At 42.7% G+C, this 23,880-nt stretch overlaps 5 protein-coding genes across 5 annotated transcripts; 1 reads left to right on the forward strand and 4 right to left on the reverse strand.

Annotated features, from left to right (window-relative positions):
* Positions 1-3,024: 3,024 nt before the first annotated feature.
* TREMEDRAFT_57800 (uncharacterized protein) lies at positions 3,025-3,782 on the forward strand (the record flags this gene model as incomplete). The annotated part of the gene is made up of 1 exon (XM_007007685.1): positions 3,025-3,782. A coding segment is annotated over exon 1 (592 nt), but the record flags the coding sequence as incomplete, so codon positions are not given.
* Positions 3,783-5,435: 1,653 nt separating this feature from the next.
* TREMEDRAFT_74797 (uncharacterized protein) lies at positions 5,436-10,168 on the reverse strand (the record flags this gene model as incomplete). Its single annotated transcript, XM_007007799.1, has 9 exons — positions 5,436-5,555; positions 5,849-5,989; positions 6,346-6,606; positions 6,938-7,618; positions 7,744-7,907; positions 8,110-8,666; positions 8,816-9,116; positions 9,308-9,630; positions 9,768-10,168. 9 exons carry the CDS (start codon positions 10,166-10,168, stop codon positions 5,436-5,438), a joined length of 2,949 nt encoding a protein of 982 aa, XP_007007861.1.
* A 1,036-nt stretch (positions 10,169-11,204) lies between these two features.
* TREMEDRAFT_45806 (uncharacterized protein) lies at positions 11,205-14,612 on the reverse strand (the record flags this gene model as incomplete). The annotated part of the gene is made up of 7 exons (XM_007007675.1): positions 11,205-11,699; positions 11,912-12,178; positions 12,287-12,525; positions 12,602-12,723; positions 12,772-12,895; positions 13,146-14,150; positions 14,459-14,612. 7 exons carry the CDS (start codon positions 14,610-14,612, stop codon positions 11,256-11,258), a joined length of 2,355 nt encoding a protein of 784 aa, XP_007007737.1. The 3' UTR covers positions 11,205-11,255.
* A 460-nt stretch (positions 14,613-15,072) lies between these two features.
* Positions 15,073-19,222, reverse strand: TREMEDRAFT_65616 (uncharacterized protein; the record flags this gene model as incomplete). Its single annotated transcript, XM_007007731.1, has 14 exons — positions 15,073-15,230; positions 15,443-15,655; positions 15,775-15,797; positions 15,942-15,986; positions 16,143-16,238; positions 16,373-16,443; positions 16,734-16,841; positions 17,018-17,205; positions 17,312-17,581; positions 17,892-18,030; positions 18,281-18,394; positions 18,563-18,670; positions 18,850-18,930; positions 19,031-19,222. 14 exons carry the CDS (start codon positions 19,220-19,222, stop codon positions 15,073-15,075), a joined length of 1,806 nt encoding a protein of 601 aa, XP_007007793.1.
* Positions 19,223-19,954: 732 nt separating this feature from the next.
* Positions 19,955-23,608, reverse strand: TREMEDRAFT_65617 (uncharacterized protein; the record flags this gene model as incomplete). The annotated part of the gene is made up of 13 exons (XM_007007732.1): positions 19,955-20,085; positions 20,285-20,497; positions 20,542-20,564; positions 20,701-20,745; positions 20,788-20,883; positions 21,034-21,104; positions 21,233-21,340; positions 21,553-21,740; positions 22,009-22,278; positions 22,479-22,617; positions 22,774-22,887; positions 23,080-23,187; positions 23,459-23,608. The coding sequence occupies 13 exons, from the start codon at positions 23,606-23,608 to the stop codon at positions 19,955-19,957; spliced, it is 1,656 nt and encodes a 551-aa protein (XP_007007794.1).
* Between the last annotated feature and the right edge of the window lie 272 nt (positions 23,609-23,880).

Consider the following 23,880-nt stretch of genomic DNA (forward strand, 5'->3'; position numbering starts at 1 on the left):
GACTGTCCAGACCGCAGTCGTCGCAAGCCTATCTTTCAGAAATGCAATCGTCACTTGCACTTGCAACTTTTTCTCGTCCAATTCATTCTCTCCTTTCTCTCACCCACTCTGCCTATACCTATCCTCTGGTCCGGAGCTTTTGGGGATAGCGTCAGATGGAGGAAGAAAAGTGGAAATGCTACCCCGTTTACCACTCAGAGGACCGGGAAGACCCAGACGGACCATCCTTCATGTCCTACGATTGGTAGATCGATATTACTCGATCTTACCCTCTTTCAACAGAAAGTCTTCCGATCTATGTCATCCAACTAGAGTCTCACATTCAACACCATCTCAAAGTACAACCTCTTCATGCAAATCTCGTCTGAACCAGCTATCACCGACGGAGAACGAGCGGTCATCCTCCCCTCTTGCATGGTATGACGCCCCGGTGAGGCAGGTGAGTCGTATGGCATGAGGATTCCGAATACTTTCGGCTGACGTCGTAGGTCTATCCTTCGGTTGTCAAAGATGGTATATCGATAGAAGAAAGGTACAATGATTGGTCTAGAAAGAAGCTGGCTACGATCTCCAATAGGATTAGAACTTCTTACTCTACCTCAAATTTGAAGAGAAGAACCGTTTCACCTTGGTCCATCGCTCACACACCTTATCAACCTCACATTCCCCCCGTCATGAATCGTCTACACCCATCATCATATCCCTCACCACATACCACAGCTCGTTTCGCCTCATCAGCCACTGCCCATGTTTCTATCGATTCAGACTCTACTTTTCACGATCATGAACACCAATCTCAATCTCAATCTCCTGCACGAAAGAAAACCCTTTCTACTAGCTCTTCAACAACTCAACAACCTCGTCAACAACCTCCTTCCTGGGCTCTCCTCCCTCCTTCTTTTCATCCTCTCCCATCCAGACCTCTCAGGATTTGGTACCCCACCGCAACATCCTTTCGAACAGCATTCGAAACTCAATCTCTTCACCCTACTCAACTTGCCACACATACTTGCCTCGTTCAGGTTTTCGGTATATTTCGGCAAACCGCGGAACGTTCTTCCTGGGCTTGGCTCGCTAGTCAATTACGACAACTGCTCACTTTACCTACTGAACAACTGGATATGATACCAACCGGTGTCTTGGCTTTAGCTCTCAGTGTCGAAGCACACGCTTTGGCAGTCTTAGGTCAAAGACAACAAGTATTAGATTCATTAGATAAAGCAATGCAGATCAAATCAAGAGGTCTTGATCATTATCATATCATCAGAGCCATGACTTATATTCATTTGGAAGATGAAGCTACAGCTCTGGAAGAGATGAAACAATTCATCAGACCTTCCCTCAAGAATATCCATGCGACTTTTGACGATGTCATTTGCGATTGTCTCGAATCTTATTCCATTGGAAGAAGGGAAGAAATGTTGGAACTGATCACCATCGCTCATAGGAACTTCAAACATCATCTTTTACAAGGGACACTTCCTTCCACTCGCATGATGAGAATCTTTTACACAACATTGGCTAGTATCCCCAGACCTATCCATTGGCTCGCACAGCGACTCGATCGTCTCACTCCTAACACTCGGCCGTTAGGTCCTCTTCTCTTCGTCGCCATGGTACGTCTTCGTCGTCCTCAAGGGGATACTGTCCAGATATACAGAATGTTACGGGATGCAGGAATTGGTGTACCCGCTTTGGCACGTACCAGTCTTGCACGTCGACTATCCCTTCGACACCCTCATCTCGCTTCGGAATTACTGGCCGATTTTCGTAACTTGGAAAATCTCCCTCTCCCTGTTCTCAGTCGGATGCTCTTGGTCTATACTAGACTCCGCGACTTTCAAAGAAGCGTGGAGATATGGCAGACTTTGGTCGCTCAACGTCCACCTCGTCATCAAGATGTATACGTTTTTGCAAGATTACACGCTCAACTAGGAGATGTCAGAACGACTATCGACATCCTTCGTGATTACCTTGGACCGGAAATGAACAGTGAAACAGCTTTGAACATTCAATTGATGGCTTATACAAACGCCAACGATCCTATCGGTGCTCGTACTTTCTTCGATCGGATCAATTCCTTACGACCTTCCCTCGTCGCATACAATAACATGTTACATTTTCACGCTTCAAGAGGAGATGTCACTTCTACCGTCACTACCTTTGATCAGATGTTAGATCATAACATTCATCCAGATGTGATTTCATATACCAACCTGATTGATCTTTTCGCTTCCAAACGTGATATCGATAACGCTCGATCTGTCTTCTCTTCAATGTTATCAGCAAACATCGAACCGGATCTTCCATCCTATGCTTCTCTTCTTAATGCATATGTCGAAGCAGGTGATTGGATAGGTGCAGCCGAAAGATTTTCTACCATTCCATCAAAATTTCAATACGATCCACGTATCATCAATACAGTTTTAAAAGCTCATGTTTTATTAGCTTCACCTACTTCTCACGTTCTTCAACTTTTTCGATCTATTTCAAAACCTTCAGCATACGCATGGGCTTTAGTAATTCAATCAGCATGTGATAACGACGATTTTGAACTTTCAAGAAGATTATTCGAAGAAATGGATCATTCTTATTTAACCAAACCGGACGTATACACTTTTTCCATTTTACTTCATGGATATCTAAGAGGTGGTTATGGTGATGATGCCAAAGAAACATTTGACGAAATGCGCAAACGCGACATTCTACCTTCAAGTGTTACATATGGTATGATAATTACTTCTTTCACAAATGTTGGAACTATCAGTAGTTTAGAAGAAGCTCACGAGTTTGCTATCGTTATAAAGAATCAAGCGGAAGAAGGCAAATTACCAGAAAGAAAAGGTGAAAGAGATTTAATCTCGAAAAATCTATTCGGACCGTTGTTATTGGCTTCTGGAAAAAAAGGAGATATGGAAGCTGCTGAAGGTTATTTCGATTTGGTCGAAGGGGATAGTACGGCAATGTATGGAATGTTGATGGATGCTTATAGGAGGGTAGGTGAGACTGAGAAGGTAGTGGAATTATGGGAAAGGGTTTTTGAAAAAGCTTGTGAGATGACTACTGTTGTGACTGATCAGGAAGGTTCTTCTTTTGATAACCCATCTACATCATCATCTTCATCCAGTGAAGCCCTCTCTCCCACAAAATCTACGATACCTCCAGCCCTCACTTCAACCATTTCATCAGATTCCGCAACACCTTCCGTCTTTTCTTCATCCACCATATCATCTCTAGGTGGTTCAGACTCAACCTCTACGACAAACCCTTCATCACACACCGTATCTCCCTCTGTTTCATCATCGACATATGTGATATCCGACTCTTCACCGACCCAGACTTCTCAATTGAAAGATCCACAACAAGCCACCACTCATCCTATTCGATCAATCAGGACAAACTCCACCATACTCTGTATCCCCCTTTCCATCACTCTCGACGCCTTATGTCATGCTAAACGATATCACGATCTAAGAAAAGTATGGCAACAAACTTTTGATGCTGGTTTTGGATTAGACGCTGCGAATTGGAATCACTATGCTGTCGCTTTGGCTAGAATGGGGGATGTGGAAAGAGCGTTCAAAGTTGTTCAAGATGTTTTGTTAGTGAGATGGGATGAAATTAATTCAAGGAGAGAAAGAGCTTTGAGGGAAGTTTATCCTTCAACATTATCATCTTTAAACGATGATTCGTCTCATTCTGTTCCTTTATCAAATAACCCATATTCTTCTCAAAATAATTCTGGCATATCGCAATCATATGATCTTCCCTGGTCGACTTTACCGAAAGAAAAGCGGTATCAAGAAACTTCTCTTGGTCAAGGAAATACGGGTTCCGGTCGAGATATGGGTTTTGGTCAAATTATGGATGCTGGTAAAGATGAAAATTTTCTAGATGATACACGTATCACAGATCAAGATGTTCCACCTTCCAGACCTCCAAATAGAAGGTATCAATTACGTCTCTCTCGACCTAAAGGTGATTGGGATATAGTCCGTCCTTCTGAATCCACATTTGCTCATTCTTTCGGTTTGTTACCCAGAACCACTCGGTCTTATCTACAAACTTCATCCGACTCTTCTCTGTCTCAGTCATCCTCGATACCTCCTCGATCATCTTCAGATCCTTCATCCATCCCTCCCTCTTCGTCATTGTTAGATCCCTCATCTACTTCCCCTTCAAATCCTACCCCATCTTCTGATCCTTCATTTCCCTCCCCCTCAAACCCTACCATATCTTCCGATCCTTCATTTACCTCTCCCTCAAACCCTACCACATCTTCCCGTCCTTCATCCCCCCTGCATAACCCCGGATTCAACCCCTCAAAAACAAGCAGTAAACAAGGACAAAGCACCAAACCAAGAGATTCTATCATAGACGTAGGATTAGATTTAGTTCGTCATTGGAGACCTACCGATATTCTCTGGAGACCGACATTCGCTACCATGTCAATATTAGATCATGTTTACTCTCAAATCGAATCCGGTGTGAATAGTTCAAAAGCTTGGATGGCATTAGGTTGGGATGAGAATGAAGAATTGGATGAAGACTTATCCAACGGGATCCATAAAGAAAGTCATAGGTCAATAAATGATGAAGACTTATCTAACCCAATCCAAAAAGAAAGTCATATCACAAGAAATGATATGAAGAAGAAAGAATATATATTACCAGAATTCGATACGCCTTTAAGGGATATGAACGATGGTAGATGTTCACCTAAAGCAATGTTGTTGAGGTTGAATAAGAAATATACAAGAGTGATAGCTTTGATCATGTTACATAGGAGGAAAGTGAAGCGGTGAGGTGGTGGGATGCAGATGTGAATGTTATGGTTGAACATGGATGTTGATGTTATTTTTGGGGAAAAGGAAAAGTGAACGGTTGTTATACATAATTACATAGCATGAACAAAATTGTCAAGAAGAACAAATGCATTGTCCCCATTCTTTCATGTTATTGTGTGTGTGAACATTTTGGCTTTTCATGCTTACGTTACATTCATCTGGAAACCACATTCATCTGGATTCACATTCCATTTCTCTGAATACCACGTTCCATTCATCTGGATACTATCTGTGTATGCCCACCAAGGCTTGAGTCAGTGAGAGATGCAATGGGTCATGTGTGAGATGAGCTCAAAGTTGAGTCCTCTCAAAGTCATACCTCCTTCGTATTCGGAACGATTGTATGATACCTATTCAACAACTCAGCGGAAGGTAAAATGTGTAACGTGGAGAGTGAATCACAGGCATGGTGTAGGACAATAAAAAGTGGAAGAACTGTACTTGAGGGGATGCTTTCTCGCGAGAATGCTCGAGTACAAAACAATGTGATACATGACAAGGTAGGTACTTTTTGATTTATTCAATTTTGATCAAAATGAGACAGGAATAAATCTTTTTGATCAAAATTGACAGATGAGGGATGTGGATTTATACCCCTAACAAAGTTCCTACAGCCCAACCAAACAGGGGTAAAATCAGGTTATCATTTTGAGCAGAGAAAGCTTCGAGTAGAGTGACGAGTGATGTGGTAAGTGTATATGCTGAAATCTAATTTTATTAGTTCATACTACTTCCTTTTTTTTCCATACTCATGTGTCCCCCCCCCCCCCCCCCTCCGACAATGGTTTGGGACCATCCAGTTTATCCAGTTGCAGCTCAGAACAACAAGCCAGATACATGTGAAAGAAATATATTCTGAATGTAATGGACGAGATAGGAATGTTTGAATTAATGGTATGGAGTAAAGCTGGAAGAATGGAATGGTGAGAACGGAAGATGACAGAATGACAGAAGAAATATTCCAACAGAGAATTAACATTGCAATAGGGACAAATACTCACATTGAAATCACCAACCAAACCCATCATCCACAACACCACGGTTGATAGTAAAACAGAAAGGAAGAATGCCATACTACCTTCTATCGTTTTCCCACTTGATGTCCAACGTAGATGTCCAAGACGTTTACCTACTATAGAAGCCTGATATCAGTATTTGTCATTTGATCATCGTCCTTTCCCACCAACCAATCTTGGTTGAAGAAATTCTTCCACAACCCGCAATTACATTCTCTGTCCTCCGAGGAAAGACTTTTACTCGGAAAGAACCCCACATTCCCACGTCCGATCGAAAGACGGCCATGATTGCATGAGACAATCCTAACGAGGTGACAAGAAACAAGGAATTCCATGGAGATATGAAGAGGGACAAGTATGTCACATTCTCCAACACATTCGTGATCATCACGATGAAGAAATTTGAAATAAGATGAGCGTGGCAGGTATCCGGAGATCCAAAAATTGTAAAAGTGGGAAGAGGAGGAAGAGTCAAAACTTACCAGAGCATCCCCGACACCCACCGCCAACACACCGAAATTCGCCATGACACTAGAAGATCCTTCCAACCATAAAGGTGCCGCACAACCAGCTAATAAATAAAAATGACTCAATATTGCCGTTCCGGAATCTTTATGGTCGAGGAATTCGTTCAAGAATAAATGAACTGATACGCCGAATGGCCAAAGTGCGAAATATCGGATATATTCTGCGAAATTGAACAGGGCGAAAGCAACGGAAAAGGAAAGATGTGTGAATACTGGCTGAAAGGTCAGTGAAATTCTCTTGACGTCATTGTTTCTATCCCTTTAACCCTTGTAAACGTATGTAATTCATCGAATTGGTTTGACGAGACCTGACTCATCCTCTGCGAAAGCTGAAACGAGGGAGTATGAACGTCGAAATCGATGATAGGGCTTTTCATGATGAAACCTCGTGAGATTGCACGAAAGGTAGGATGTGACATGGTCGTTTCGACTGAGAAGATACGTATGCTACCTGACAGAAAGAAAAGGGAAGAGAAGAGAAGAGAAGAGAAGAGAAGAGAAAAATGTATGATGTAATATGTGAGAGAGACAAAAACTTATCACTCACATCAACCGCTATACCGGGAACGAACATGATGACAGCTAGAGCATGAAAAAACTTTCTTCTTGAATTAACGCTCAAAGTTGGTATTCTTTGATCCGCAGCATCCATCATTTGACTTGCCACCCCGGTCAAACTTCCATCTCCCATACCATCTTTACCACCACCACCACCACTCCCACCTGCACCTCCATTCCCAATCCCAATCCCATTCTTTCCTATCCCTACTCCACCACCATTAACGTTACCTACGACATACCTTCTATGTCTTCTAGCTCTGATTAATTGTCTGCTCCAACCAGCCACAGAAACCATAGCTAATAATCCCCAATAGGACAAAAGAGCAGGTCTGGTCCATGAATGTTTCCCATCGAGAAGGAAACGTAGTACCCAAAACCATGGATCTCTCCAATTCAAACACCATCTTGTCCAAAGACCCACTATACCTCCACAAACCAAACATACACCGGCGTAGAATCCTAAAGCGAGAAGACGACGATGAATGGGTTTTTCATGTGGGAAACGTAGACGATGTGCTGGTTTTTGAGCTAGATGACGTGAAAGGACGAGGAGAGGGGAGAGAAGGAAGCCGGCTAGAAGAGAACCGGGGATTAGAGCGAGTTGAAATGTCAGAAGAGGAGTTGGGAGACGGTAGGTTTTGATGTAAGGTGTAGCGAGGAGTGTTATCTAGAGGAAAGTCAGTATTTTAAATTCAAAAGGAGTCATCTTGACAGCTTCAGGTACATAAAGGAAACAGATGTGTGAGAGAAGGCAGTGGAAGGAAATAAGAAGGGAAACAGTTCACGACATACCTTCATACGAGTCATATTGATAGTCTCCATGAATAACGCAGTGGCGGCATTACATACGACACCAAGTTCACCCAAAGTGAATCCTTTACGAGCAAGACGAACACAGACATAAAGACTGAATTGGTAGAAAAGGGTAGCGATGATGATATCTGATGGTGACATGTCTAGGATTCAGCGGTGATCTTGGTATTCCAATACAACACCAAGGCGCAACTGCCAGTGAGGGTGATGCCAAATGGCTGTAGGCGAAATAGTTCGAACTGAAGGAGTTTCCACAGAGTCTTCTTTAGTCGTATGTGTAGGGAAAAGGGGGCATGATGAAGAAGGCTTGATGGACGGGGGATGAAGAATACCAAGTAAACTCACCACTCCATACTCCTCTTCCAATGATAGCAGTAACAATCTTAACTACCACACAACAACCCGTAACTAAAAAAGAAAATCCTACCACACTTCCAGTTCTCTTCCATTCCCCTCTTTTGACCCAATACAATCCCACAGCATTTCCCTCTTTCTCTTTCTCTTTCTCCTTTTCTTGTACCCCTGATCCAGTGGTCAATCCGGAATTTGATCCCAGGGTCGAATTTGATGTATTACATCTACAGAGTCTTTTTTCGTGCCAAAGAGATCGTGTCAGATGTACCAAAAGCACAAATGATAACAAAGTGAATAACTGAACCAGATTCCTTCTGGAAGTCGCTAATGCCGAAAGGGCCAACACTGCTTCTGTGCGTGGTAAAGTGAGATCTTTGAATGTTCTTACGGGAGTGGTGGGGAGTATAAGAGGAGATTCAATGTTCCATCCTTTTGGTAAAGCCGTAGAAGGATTGGAAGATAAGAGAGAAAGGGATGCGTGAAGCATTGCTGAAGCTACGAGTGGACCGAGGAGTAAAGCGGAAAGAACTCCGTCGTCCACACCGTCTCTATTGGATCAGCTCGGAAAACGATTTCACCCTACAGTTAATTAATTAGGACAAGCTCAACCAGTGGGAGGTATGACGTTCAGCGTAGATCAGCCGAGGTGACAATATTAGACTACGATTGAGTGAGATGAAAAGGAGAAAGGACTGACCTATATTCGCGCTCATCTGTACCCCATATACTTCCCCTACAATCCATTCGTTCATTACTTTTATCTTCGTGAAGAGGTAAAGATCGTCGTAGATCTTCTTTTATACCATTGGCAGTGGCTTGACCGTAACTATGAGAAGATCGACTAGATCTGTCTCGCATGTGACTATGTGAGATGGCGAAAGATGACGTGGCGGGGGAATGAGGACGGGGGATGGGGTGTAGAGAGGAGACGGATGGTCTGGGGGAAGATGGTCGGATGATTTTGTAAAGTATTGATAAACCGACGAGGAGGGCGATTTCTATTGATCAATACCCATCCCTGCAGCAAAATAGATGTTCGTAACCTCATCATGACTCCCCTTCGCTGTTCAAATAATGAAAGCAGACGTTCACTCAGCGAGGCAGACGTTTGTCCAGTAAGGTAGGACAGGTAGAATTTGTCATAGTGATTGATGAGATGATCAAAATCTGAATGAAGACAGAAGCTCACCTCCAGCAACAGCACGTTCATCCCATCTACTAACCAACACATAAACTCCCCATCCTACACTACATAAAATCAAACTATCCTCACAGGTTTGTCTAGTTATCTGAATCCCTATCAATGGTTTCTTCCCCTTTCCTTGACTTCCAGTAGACGAGAACTGTCCAAGATGATTATCTCGTGTGTCGTTCACGCTAGTAGAGAGGGCGAAAGGGAAAGGAAGAAACCATGGGAGGACAGTACGTGAGGTTGGTGGATGATTATGAGGTGTGATTTTCCGAGTTAGATGAGAAGGACGAGGTTGGGATGGACCAGGTGTGGGTGTGGGTCTGGTCGTTAATTCAACACTTGCGTAATTTGTCAAAGTTTCACCGTTGGACAACACACAGTCTTTGAAGGAAGTTAGATAGATATGCGGAACAACAGGAGGATGAACATGACCTAGTGAGGGTAGCAGAATACTCACACTCTATCCATCACATCCCACCCTTCTCTACCTTCTCTACCCCTTTTCAACTCTGGTCCAATTTCACCCTCTGTCATTTCTCCTAAAGCAGAAACGAACAAATCTTCTCCTCTTTCATTCCCACTTACACCACCTGGTGAACTTGCCGAAGCTCCATATTGAGTTGAAAATCCATCTAGTCCATCTAGTCCATCTAGTCCATCTAGTCCATCTAGTCCGTCTAGAACATTGATACCATTTACTCCATCAAGACCACGTATAACATTCTTACCATGTGAATCAATATGATCATTCAAGTCTTTCCATCCAACCTGTTCCACATTATCCATTCCTTCCCAATCATGATGACCATGAAATGGTTCTTTATCCAATTTGAATGTCCCATTTGATCTTTCATTCATTTTATTCATTTTTCCAGATAGTTCATGTTCGTACCCATCATGTATAGTATGACCATTATGACGTGTCCCATTCATTTTCGATTCCATCCCATTTTTTATATTACCCCTTTCGATGGAAACATCCCTACCTATTCTCCTAGGTCTGGAAGTTGAGAAAGAGTGTCGTTTATGTTTTAAAGGGATGGGTGATGGTATGGGTGAAGATATCTGTTGTCGTTTAGGTTTCGTAGGGATTGATGATAGTATAGGTGAAGATATTTGTTGTCGTTTAGGTTTCGTAGGGATTGGTGAAAGTATAGGTGAAGATATTTGTTGTCGTTTAAGTTTTATAGGGATTGGAGAGAGAATAGGAGAAGGTGAAGGGGAAGAAGAAGAACGTGAATGTGAACGTGGTCTAGGACGGTGAGTGTGAGTGTGGGGGTGGGGGTGGGGGTGAGTATGAGAGTGAGAGTGAGAGTGAGAGTGAGTGTGGGGGTGAAGGGGATGAGGAGGGGGACGGTGATTCGATACGATCGTCGACAGTTTGGAGAAATTTATTCTTTGATTATTATCAGTAGATCGAATCAGATAGAGAAGATAGAAAAGATAGAGAAGATAGGATAGATAGGATAGATAGGATAGATAGGATAGATGTGATTGAAGATTCTACGAGATGAGATCCTAGGTTCAAAGTTGGAAATGAGGCCGATAGGGTATGTTCTCAAGAAGAGATCGTTACGTGTTGAAGCAAGTACTCTACTCTACTGGTGAAAGTGGAGATGCTGGGATAGATGAAAAGATGAAATTTCAATAATAATTGATGTCTTAGATGTATAGATGTATAGATGTATAGTTGAAGATGTATATAGATGTTGAAAATGAAAGAAGGAAGTGTAGAGACGACGTGTCCTTCCTTTCAGCTCGAAAGCTATTTACAGCCCACAACGTCCAACGGAACCCATGTGTATGTATGTACTCGTATCAAATGTAAATACATCAAATGAACATTGTCACTTTGTATTCCTGCTGCCATACCTCTCCCAAGAGAAAATGATTCGAAATGGTTTATCATTAAAGATGAAATAGAAAATCAAGCCATGTGTCCATATCACAACTTTAACCTTTTCCCATCTTCCCTATCTCTATCTTCTAAAGAAACCCTATCCCTATCCCTATCCCTTTTCTTACCATCCCCACCAATCCCACTCCCACTTCCACTTGCTTTCCCAACAACAGTAACTCCTTTACCTCTTTTCACCAAACCAGCCAAAGCTTTCTCTTTCTCTTCCTTTGCTGAAACACGTTTCTTTCCGTACAACTCTACCATCTCATTCAATTTTCTCCCTTGACCAGCTTTCTTTTTCCTATTTTTCATTCGTAACTTTTGTTTTTCTTCCGGAGTGAGTTCTGAACGAGAGATCAAAGCGGATGAAGTAGCGGGGTTGAGAATTTCTTCTGGTGCTAATGTTGAATGAGCTGACATGGTTGGTGGAAGTGCGGTTTCGAGGGAAGTTGTGGGTGTATTGGAAATTGTTGTGATTTGAGCTTTTGGCTGGAAGAAGGTTAGTCGACGTATTATATCTTGGAATGATCATATCGGGATTGAAGATAATGTGGAAGTGACACAGAAAAACATATATACGATAGAAGAGGGATCAAGAGATCAAGAGATCAAGAGGAAATGAAGAAAAGAGAAAGTGATCTACTAAGATGGAGAACAGGGACTGGTAAAAGAATAGATTTGAAGAATGATGAACAGCTTACCTGCTTTGGAACAAAATTCAAACTTGACAAAGCGTCCAATTTATAACAAATCTCTTCCCATGACCTTTCAATCTCCTCATGATCCTTTTTCAACTTTTCATCCCTTGGATCTTTCACAGAAGTACCAGAAGAAACAGCTTGATATTCATCTTCGTATATCTGAGCGAGAGATTTAGTAGATTGAGTATCTTGTAATTCGAAATATCTTGAAGGGAGAAAAGGAGTAGGTTCGAATGCTCTCACACGAACTGGGGAATCGAAATTGTTCTATTTGATCAGTCTTCATAAACATGACAAAACCCAGAAACTTTTGTCGAGGCCAGTTTCCAAATGAACTTTACTTTGCAGAAATGAGAAAAATAAGAATGAACTCACATCAATAATTCTTTGTTTAATCAAATCTTCTAAACTTTTCACACTTTCCTCCGTTATGACAGGAATCACCTTTCCAACTTGTTCGAAATCTAAATCTTCTTCGAGTAAAGAATTCTCGGGTCTGGCTCTGGCTGTAGCTTCACCGAGAAGTGTCCAATCTTTCGGTCCGATAGCTTCAGATTCCAACTCGGCGATTTGTTTAGATAATTCCATTTGTTGTTTTTGAAAAGTTGATAGATCTATCATAAGCTTTGTTCCTGCTGTTGAGATATATGGAAGTGAGAGGAAGTGAGATATGAGTGTTGGATGACTCACTTTTATCATCTTCCTCATCATCACTCCCGAATAAATCCCCCTTCAAACGATCGATAATATCACCAGCTTCTTCCTTTTCTTCATCATCTTCCGAAGGTTCCAAATCCTCTGCGAACCTCACACTAGACTTTCCCTCGTTCGATTTCTTTTCCTTCCCTTTGAACTTTGACTTTGAATCGTTTGTTTGAGATTTCGACTTTGACGCTTTTTCTCTAGACTTGGACTTGTCCTGCTTGGTAGGTCTTCGGAGGTTGGATCCTCGGGGCGGTTCGAAGAAATCTGCGTAGGTTACATCTGCACATTAGTCTCAGTTGATAGTCGACGGCCGATGAAAAGTCAACAACAAGAGCAGGAGAAATGAATAATGATGAATTGTCCTCCGGGTGGAAAGCAGTCGCTGTTCAGCGTTGCCGAGCGGGTGGCAATCCTCGACAATGACATACAATCCGGAATCTTGTAACATGACGCATGGGTATGTTCAAATGATAAGGAGGAAGATCGATATCACAGGTGGAGATATTTGCCGAGAAATGTTCAAACCCACCTTCATCCCCCTCAACACCATTCAACATCAAATCTCCCATATCAGCCAATTCTTCATCATCTTCATCACCTCCCAAAGCACCGTGGGAGGTGTATTCAGCTTCCATAGCTCTGGTCTGGTTGTTGAAATTGGATATGGAGAAGAAATCATCGTCGAGGGTAGGATGAGAACGAGTGTTTTTGTTTCGAGGCTTATCATCGTCTTCTCCCATATCATCCTCATCATCATCATCTTCTTCCTCTTCATCATCTTGTGAATCCTCGTCGGTTCCACCATCACTCTCTTCAGGCCCAAGTTTGACTTTCCTTCCGCGTCCTATCTTCTTTCTTGTGGACATGACTTCATCTTCCGCCTCCTCATCTTCTCCGTCGATGTCATCATTATCATCTTCTCCGTCCATGTCATCTTCCTCCTCCACATTCTCGTCATCCTCATCTTCATCATCCTCCTCTTCTTCATCCTCGTCTTCATCGTATTCATCGTCCTCTCCTTCGTCGTCATCATCCTCACTCCCATCATCCGTTTCAAAACGACTCATCATAGCCTCCCAATCTCCACCCGCAGCAATATACTTTCTTTTCAACCTTTCCAATCCCTCACTCTCATCATCCTCCTCCTCATCATCACTATCCTCATCCTCCAACTCATCACTATCCTCATCCTCCAACTCATCACTATCATCCTCATCACTATCCATCTCATCCTCCTGCCCATCCATCTCATCCCCAGATAAAACATCATACCCATCTTCCGGTCCAAACTCCTGTAAAACCCTACAAATCCCTTTCGTTTTCAATTCCATCTGTTCCCAAATCTGTTCCAACTCCATATCCGTCGTCAACCCACTCAAAGGAGTATACGGTAAAACATCTGTCGGATTCGGAGGTGGTGGGATAGGTTTGGAGATGGACCGTGTGGCAGAACGGAGAGTTGGGGCGGGGGCGGAAAGAATTGAGATGATGAATGGGTGAAGATGAGGATGTGAGACAGATTCTAATGAAAGAGCTTGGAGTTAGTCTTATATTTTTTCATATTATAAACTTATCCTGAATACACGAAAGATATATGTACATTGTGTGAAGAGATGGATGGGATGACTTTTGACATGATTCATCTCTCCCTACCTCTCGAAGTTTTACCAAAAAAACTTCATAGTGGACACAAAATACGAAGCAAGACCACCCATTTCCAGTCCACAATCTTCCTGAAAAGGCAGTGATGAAAGTAGTACAAGCATCATCTTCATCTTTGAACAAGGAAGAAGGGAGATGCATATGTGTATAGAAAGAAAAGAGAGAGGAAGGAAAACTGACCATGATCAAATAACCCTTTAGTAGCTCTTAACCCTACCTCGGCCAACGGTCCATCTCCACCTTTGACGAGTAAATGAGTCTTCTGTCCCAGTTGATAAGACAGTTCCTTCAAATCTTCTAGTATGGAAAGTGGGATAGAAGGGTTTTGTGACATTATGAAAAAGTGATTGAAAGGTGGAAAGATGGTTGGTGACAAAGTTGGGAACTCAAAAGAGTTGTCGATGGTCGATCGAAATTTTGAACAGGAAAAAGTTTAACTTTTCCCTTGTTTCTACCCAGATATTGAGCCATTTTTGACTCTCAACTTCATCATCACTCCATAGGTGGGACTTTACTTTTCATGAGGATCATCAAGGTCGTCTACAACCTGTCAAGTACGAGTACTTTTCAGATGTCATTAGGCCTACTTGGTTTGACAGCCAACGATCCAACGATCGTCAACCAATGGCTTGAGAATGAATCGTCGGGACGGGTGGGCAGAGTGAGTTTACCCAAATGATGCTACTTACCTGCTACACGCTACACGCTACATGATACATTGACCATGAGCCTATTTATATTTCAAGTGAGGGAACTGCTGAAGAATCGATGATACCGACTCATGCATCCGTCTTTCAACACATATCACTCGAAGGAAGAGAAGAAACAGCAGAAGATGAGATCGATTTCTCTTGAGATACAACATTTTCCTTCCCATCGTTCTGTTCGTTTAACCGATCGGTCTTACCCAGAATATCCCAACCTTTCATACCTAAACCTACTATCACTGCCGCTGGTAGTCAGCGACGTCACATTCCTTTCAGGCGAGATGCCAAGTTTGACAAGCAAGGGTGAAGATTGATCAACTAGCAATACGAATACCGACCTAAAGTTTAAGATGTGAAGATGTACGAGACTCATCTCGTTGATGATGGAAGAAAGACAGGAGATATCAATGTTGGTGCAGGTAACTCAACAGAGTTTATGTTAAGAGGTATCACTCACCACAATACACCCCGGCACCACAAAAGAATAAAGCAGCTTTAACCCCTTCCCACATAGCTTGCTGTTCTTCCAACCATCCTAATTTTTGTCCAACTCCCATTCCTAAATGAATACGAAGAGATTTTTCCTTGGCCGTTTGAACAGATTCCCGGACTATTGTTGACAGAGCTAGACCGAGGGTCGCTCCGAATCGCTCGAAACTTATGAACAAGGCTGATGGGTGAGCCGAGCAACGACAATCAAGACAAATCTCTTGATTCCAACTTATTTTTTTCACAAAGGAATAGATTGAGGGACAAAGGATTGAAGAGTAGGGGTACTGGGGTACTGACCATTCGCGACTGCCTGATCACCTCTGTGATATTAGTACTAACTCGTACGTTTGAAGATGACAATCGGCGTGGCTCAAACGTAAGATTGAATGTCTTTGTAAAGACAGAAAGAGGCAATGAGATGTAAAAAAAGGATCGATATGAAAGAGAAGAGAAGAATAACATACGGAGCGGTACAATCAGATATCAAAATGGCACTAATAGCACCGGTACTATTAATCAGTGAAATGAATCCCTATGACATACAATCAGTCTCACGAGTAGATATGTATCAGCTTACGAGTTTAGAAAGGGTATATTGTATGAAGTCAATCAAGGAAGATGAAAGGAAGGATCGGGATGACTTAGATTAAGAGAAAATCTCTCACCCATCACTGGCCACACCTGTAGTGAGCCAAGCCCATAGATCCGATTTCCAATATGGATATATCATAGGTCGTGCAGCGAACAATATACCAGATGAACTAATTATTCAGCACTCCACTCTTTCCTTCTTTCTTTCAAATCGTTCAATTCCATCATCACTAATCTCGACTTGGACCGGGGGGATTACAAATGAAGTGAGAAATTCAATGCAAGAGTACCAAGAAGTAATTACCCTCCTAACAGATCAACCACAACTAGTAGTATTCTAGCGGGTATCTTGTGTAACAAAAGACCAACAAGGCCCTGATCCGTCAGCTTTACTCCCTTGACCACAAAAGATAGATCTGGAGAAGATATGAACATAAATGGATTATTATTGGAGTTGCTCGGCGTGGAAATTCATCCTTCGAGAATGATTGTAAAACTGTTCATAAAAAACAACTTCTCGTGAAAACACGATATAACATGGGAAGCGGATTGAAAGCGGATTGAAAGCGGGTTTTCAAAGAATCATCTAAGATGCCGAATCAAAGGGTTGTGGTGAAGGTAAGACGCTTCACTTTTGAGATCAAGATTGACAGTATAAAACTCACAGCTCCTATAAGTCCACTAATGGTATTGGGCGCAACACGTAATCCACTTTCCCACCCTGACAAAAGTAAGATATCTTCGTAAAAATAAGCTCCCATAACTGCCAATGCCTGATATCAGCTCAGCTTCCAGACAAAAACCCTCGACGAAAAGTCCATCATCTCTGAAGTCTTAACCGAAGAATTAATTTGACTCATCAACTCCACACTGGTATATATTCCCCTCTAAAAAAGACTCGACAACCACAGAATGTTATTAGAGAAGAAAAGAATCTTATATCACTCACGTCAGTCGCCCCCCAAACAAACATGGCCCCGGCATAAATGACGATTAATTGTCTTGTATTCTTGAACAACCTCAAAGGTGTTAGGGGTGGTGGATAAGTATGTAAACCTTCTAAACGATTCAAAAACCTTTGTCTCCATATGAATCCCATGAAAGAAATCCCGGCGAGTATCCAAAATATCGGGATATCTGATATCAGCTTTGATCTGGCTTTGTTCCTCACCCATCTCTCTCCCTCATTAACCCTGCCAGTAGACGAAGACTTATTAAAGGTGATGAATGTTTGTAAACTCACAAGGAGCTCTCCAACCTCTTTCATTGGAAACAGGAAATGTCAATCCCAACCCTAGCAATACCTGAGCTACAGTAATCAACCCAGCTCCAATCCAATCCACCTTTGTGTCTGTTGGATGTGGTTTGGATTTCGGGAACACCCAAAACCCAACTACGAGAGGATATACAGATATACCTGAAATAAGGAAAGAAAGGGAACGCCAAGTATAAGGTGATGCTGAGATGAATAAACCTCCGAGGAGCCATCCAATACCTCCTCCTACTGCTCCGGCTGTACGTCAATTGAACCCAATTGCCAAAGTCAAGAACTGAACTCAAGAAAATCGAGTCAATCTGAACCCCATCGCAAACAAGACTGATGAGAGGACGGAGGATTCAATCGCAATATCGAGGAAGCTTCATAAGTGGGCAGTGAGGTAGCTAACCGATGAGTATATAGGGGTCCGGATTGGTAGAATTGGAATCAAGGAGGAAAAGGCTGGTTTGTGAATCAGAGACAAGTGAAAAGAATGAGAAAGGCAGAGCACCCGGAGAATTCATGTTGGAACACATGTGTGAAGAGAAGATATCGGAACACTCACCACCTGTTACCACTGAATACGCAATATTTTTCGGTCGACCAGTAGGGAAACAATTCCCGATCACACCGAATGCAGCTGGGCTTGCGACAGCGTATCCTATTCCAGCTAATGCACGGGTGAAACTGAGACCGATGATGTTCTGATGGTTAGTCATCATCTTTCACTCCACAATACTTTCCTATTCGACATGATACGATCGGTAAGTCGAGTGAGATCTTCAGAGAATGAATATCAAGATGAAAAGGATTCTACGAGTTGGTCAGGAGACTCAACAAAAGGGGGATGGTCATAGCCAGAATTACGAAGGTAAAGAGGTCTAAATCGGATTTGAAAGACGGTAAATCGGGGTAAGGAATGAAATCTGAGAGTCCGGGGCGGGAAAAACTCACGGGCATAAAAGAAGAAATGAAGACCCAAATGGTATACCAAGCCATTCCAGCTACGAAAGCTTTATGTAGGCCGTAAATATCTGCTAAACGTCCTGACACTAGTGCGAAGCAGCCCTATCTATCAGTATCAACCCACATGATCCCTTATCTCTCTTCCACTTCGCGTTCGAGATCTCAATCGAGAGAGATCTGGAGATGGAAAACCCTGTATTGGCGATCAGAAGGGTGAAATAGGAAGCAGAGATGATCAGGGAGTGATTTGACGTAGAGAAAATAGCTCACCCAAGTGATATTGAAAGCAGCTGTTACCCATTGAACATCACCTTCTGAAGAATTCATCTCTTTTTGTATGACGGGTAAAAGGAATCCAGAGCCGCATATAAGACATACCTTTCAATCAGCTGACTTCCTCCTCACTACATACACCACTGCGTTCTCTCCAATGGTAGTGCGCTAACGACAGGATAGAAAATTACTCCTCATACTCTATTTTGACGAACTTCGTTATTTCGTCCTTCTGAGGAGGTTCGACTTTCACAACCTCTCTCAGTTTGTCTCATATGGCTCACTTGTGGTTTGATTCGCGCATGATCAACACCAGAAAGAGTTGTGGGGTCTAGAACATAGCTAGAGGACCCGGATCCAGAGATCTTACAAAAGACGTAAGAGATAGTTGTAGTGTTAGGGTAAAAGGAGAAGAGATGAAGTGAGAGTAAGATTGGGAGACAATGAGATGACGAAAAGACTCACACCTTGAAACCACATGACAGAAGCTGCTGAACCTATCCACCATAATCTAACATTCGAAAGTTTCTCTTCTTTTGGTTGATGAAGTAAAACGGGTAGTTGTGTCGTTCGACCAGGTATGACAGAAGTTGAGGTCTTGTCTGGGGGATCTTCCATCTTGTCAGTAGGGATTACTTCTCCCTTGACTAAAGTCATTTCGGCCATTGACGAGATACAGTTCAGAAAAGGGGTCGAGCAGGTGATATCAGAACTTCTGGATCCCGGAAAAGATTGAGAAGCAATAGGATATAAAGAAAGGTAAACTTCTTTGTCCAGCTGATCATTGATCTGCATCCTCTATAATTGACAAAGGATACAGATACTTCTATTTCCTCTGTCCCATGGGTAGGAAGACCAATCGGGTATAGAGATGGATCATGGATCATGGAGCGTAATTCAGAGTGGTTAAAACATCAGTGGATCATGGATCAGTGGGGGTTAGTTGGGATGATCCGTCAATTGCGGAAGAAAGGGGGTAAGAGGGGATGTACGATTTTGGGATTGTAGTTTGATGAGGTGATGAGATGAGAAGGCACGTAAAGTGGAGAGGTTGAGAAACATGAGGTTTGAGAGATGATTTGGGAGAGGTTGGTTATTAGTGTAGATTCAGTAGATCTCAAGGAGAGTAAGAAGAACGAAAGTTTCAAGATGAAGAGGAGATATGAAGGTGACTGAAAACATGGGAGTTGGAATTTACAGCAGTAGTAGTATTGACTCGTACTCGTATACATGGAATACACCTATGCAATCAACGGAGACACAAAAGTAGTAGTTGTGAGAATATACATCTCATTAAAGTGTAGAGTACTCTACTCGTACTCGTATAGTAGCTACTAGTAGCATGAATCATAAATCATGCATTAAACAAAAACCCAAGACTGATACACACTATACGCAAGTAGTAAGAGACAAAGAAGGAGAAGAAGACAAGTCAGGTTTCTCAAATGAGGATTCTTCAACTTTTTTAGATTTCCCAAGTACGTCCCAACCTTTCATACCTATCGCAACTACCAAAGCGGCTGATTCATCAATATTATCCCACGTCAAAACTTGCAGATGGCACCCTGTTGTCCTTCACCCATTCCGGAAGTATCGCTTCGGGGAGAAAAGAGGAAAGGTATGTTATAGACGCTAAGGACGGGATGGGATATGAAGTGAACACACACACAGGGAGAAAGAGGGAGAGAGAGAAAGGGGAAAGTGCGAGAAATTACATACCGACATATATCGAACCACCACAAAAGAATAAAGCAGCTTTTACACCAACCCATAAAGCTTTCTGTTCTTGTACCCATTCTAATGTCTCACCCACTGCTAATCCTAATTCCCTCCTCAAAGATTCTTCTTTTGCCGATTGTACGGAAGAACGTGTGATGGTGGATAATGCTAAACCTAAAGTAGCACCAAACCTCATTATAGTGACCCACATCCCTATATGTCAGTTGTATAACGTTGAGGTTGAAGGAAGAGCTTACCATTTGCAACTGCTTGATCACCGCTATACATTAGCCACTCAATTCACAAGCTGACCGCAATAGCATATGTATATCCTCTTTGATGAGTATTCAAGGAATGATCGAGGGGAGAAAGAGATAAACAGGGAAAAAAAACAAGAACAAGGGAAGCAAACATACGGAGCAGTGTAATCCGATATCAACGTAGAACTAATTGCGTTTGTTCTAAAAAAGTCAGAAATAGTCTACCTGGTGAAAAGACCTCACCCATCAGCAGCAGTACCAGTAGTGAGCCAAGCCCAAAGGTCAGACTTCCAATAAGCTCTTGCCATGGGTCGAGCGGCGAACAAAATCCCTGACGAGCTAAAAACATGAGCTGTGATCACCATCTAGGGCACCTTGCCAGCTCTCATCGGTCCTCGTAGAGTGAATGGAAGGATAGAAGACTTATCGATTCTACGTTGAGGTATGTTTGCGGGAGACGGAGAAGGATTGAAAGAGGATGTCACTCACCCCCCTACGAGATCAACCACGATGAGTAAAGCCTTTGCTGGAACTTTATGTAATAAAAGTCCCACTGAAATCTGGAAAGTCAGCATTTCCATCTAACAAAAGTTGGAATGTTTCCCACGGACTTGAAGTCAAAGAGGAGTTTTCAAGTGTGAAAAGATAGAAGGAGTATCATCGAATGAGTGATAATGGATGGACTCACGGCTGCAAATAATCCACTAAACGTATTAGGTGCAACCCTAAGCCCACTTTGCCAACCAGAGAGAAGGAGTACATCTTCGTAAAAGTATGCACCCATTACTGCTAAGGCCTGATATCAATACATGTCACATCCGTCTTTTGACACTCTACTTGACCACTTAGCAACCTCAAAGTGATCTGAGAGTGGACGCTGGTGAAAATGGAAATAAGATAAAGGGAGGGTTTTACAAGACTGCCAAACGCGACGCATTCACGCAGGATGACAGATCAGGATCCAGCCATAGTATGGAAGGGAAAGGGGAAGGGGTTGAGGGAACTCACATCTGTTCCTATCCAAACGAAAAAAGTTCCAACGTAGATAACGATCAACTGACGAGTATTCTTGAATAATCTCAGAGGTGTTAAAGGAGGTGGGTAATCATGATTCCCTTCTAGACGATTAAGGAAACGTTGACGCCATAGAAAACCGAGGAATATGATTCCAGCAAGGACAAGACAGACTGGGACGTCTATATGTCAGTATCATTCCTACGCTATTACACCCAACTCTACATCCAGGTATGTTGCTTTACTTGTCAGTTGTGATTCTCCAAAATCCCGAATTTATAGGAGACTCAGAAAGGATGGTTGATCAGTTTTTGATGGATTCAGGACGTTCGAAATCAGATGTCTGACTGGTAAGATGAGAGAGGATGAGGGGACTTGAACTTCATGTGAAGATAAACCTATGTAGGGTTGTTGGTAGGCGTCACTGGACAAGTAAGAAGGTAAACTCACAAGGTGCTCTCCATCCTTTTGGATTCGTCACGGGAAAAGTTAATCCTAATCCTAATAAAACTTGCGAGACAGTAATTAAACTTGCACCTAACCAATCCACTTTTTTATCCGTTGGATGAGGTTTTGAAAGAGGAAAAAAGAAATAACTGATCACTAATGGATATACTGAAATTCCAGATACTAATAAAGAAAGAGATCTCCAAGTGTAAGGTGAAGCAGTGACGAATAATCCTCCTAAAAGCCATCCTAAACCTGCTCCTACAGCGCCAGCTATTGGTCAGCCGTAAGGTCGGGAAGAGAGAGACAATCGACACCGTCAAGAAGAGGGAGATACATCGGACGGGAAACGTTCGACGTTCAAGTTCTGCAGTTCATTAGGGAACGAATGATGTAGGTCAAGAGTAATTGAAGTGAGAAGATATGTGAATTATCGTCGAAAGTGGAACAGAGGAAGAGAATAAGTGACTCACAGCCTGCCATAACTGAAAAAGCTATCGTTTTTGGTCTGCCTTGAGGAAAACAAGTACCGATAGTACCTGAAGCTGCTGGCGAGGCAATGGCGTATCCTATTCCGGCAAAAGCACGAGTGAAGCTCAACCCAATGAGGTTCTATGAGTCAGCCACTCAGGAGATATGTTATACGCGGGAAAACCTGGCAAATCATTTCACGCTGCAGGAAACTATGAGCGAAGCAACAGATGTGGAGAAAAGCGGGAAGAGAAGGAGTGAAGATTTCATCGTCTAAATGCGAAGTTAAGGACTTACGGGCATGAACGACGATAGGAAGATCCATAGCACGTAGAAAGACATTCCGGCAAGGTAAGCTTTTCGAAGACCGTAGATATCTCCAAGTCGACCAGAGACGAGAGCGCAACAGCCCTGTTGAGTCAGCTTGAGTTTCTGCAGTTGGATCCACCCCGAAAATAGTTCTCAGGAGACAATTATTTGAGCCGCCATTGACACTTGGGAGAAATGTCGAGTACATGATTCTTTGAGTTGTCTGCCGAGGGAGAAGGAGAAAGGGATCAACATTGAAAGCGGAATTAGGGGAAGTAGGAAAATAAGACTGACCCAGGTGATATTGAAAGCGGCCGTAACCCACTGTACATCCCCAGCTGAAGAATGAAATTCCGTTTGAATGACAGGTAGAAGGAAACCTGATCCGCAAACTAACATGACCTGTTCATCAGTCTCTGCCCAATTTTCTTATTTTTCACCGCACGAACACTTCTGACCCTCCCACCGTCCAGTCTACCTCGCGAATTCTGCCCTCCTTCAATCATCAAAGTCTCGGATACTCCGGTCATGCTAGTGAGGGACCTCTCTTCCTCTTGTCGCTCTCACAGCAGTCATCGACACATGACCGATCGTATTTGCTTTTGGATGAGTGAACGACCGGAGAGTGAAAGATGAGCGCGACGAAGAAGAGACTTGATGAGGATAGACTTACGCCAGAGAACCATGTGCAAGCAGTAGCAGACCCGATCAAGGCCAATCTTAAATTAGACAATTTCTCCACCCCTTCAATCTCTTGTTGCGGCAATGTTGGTAATTCCGGAACAGGGGTCGATATATCTACTTTATCTTCTGAAGCTTCCATCTTGGGTTTGGTTCCAGGGATCTACGAAGGTCCTTGAGATATGTTTATCTCGATGAATGCAGAGGGGGGGGACTGATATATTTACGGTTGAAAGAAGTGAGGTTGTGATCTGAAGTGTACGACGTTTATTAGGTGAAGCAGGGTTGATGGACGAGAAAGTGAAGATTGTTGTCAATTGAAGCAAGTTGATGCATGTAAGAGATTAAAATGGTTGAATGGAAGAGCATGAGGTTGAGAAGACGCATGTGTTCAAACAATTAGAAGAATGGGGG

Source organism: Tremella mesenterica (assembly GCF_000271645.1).
Source record: "Tremella mesenterica DSM 1558 unplaced genomic scaffold TREMEscaffold_15, whole genome shotgun sequence".
NCBI lineage: Eukaryota > Fungi > Basidiomycota > Tremellomycetes > Tremellales > Tremellaceae > Tremella > Tremella mesenterica.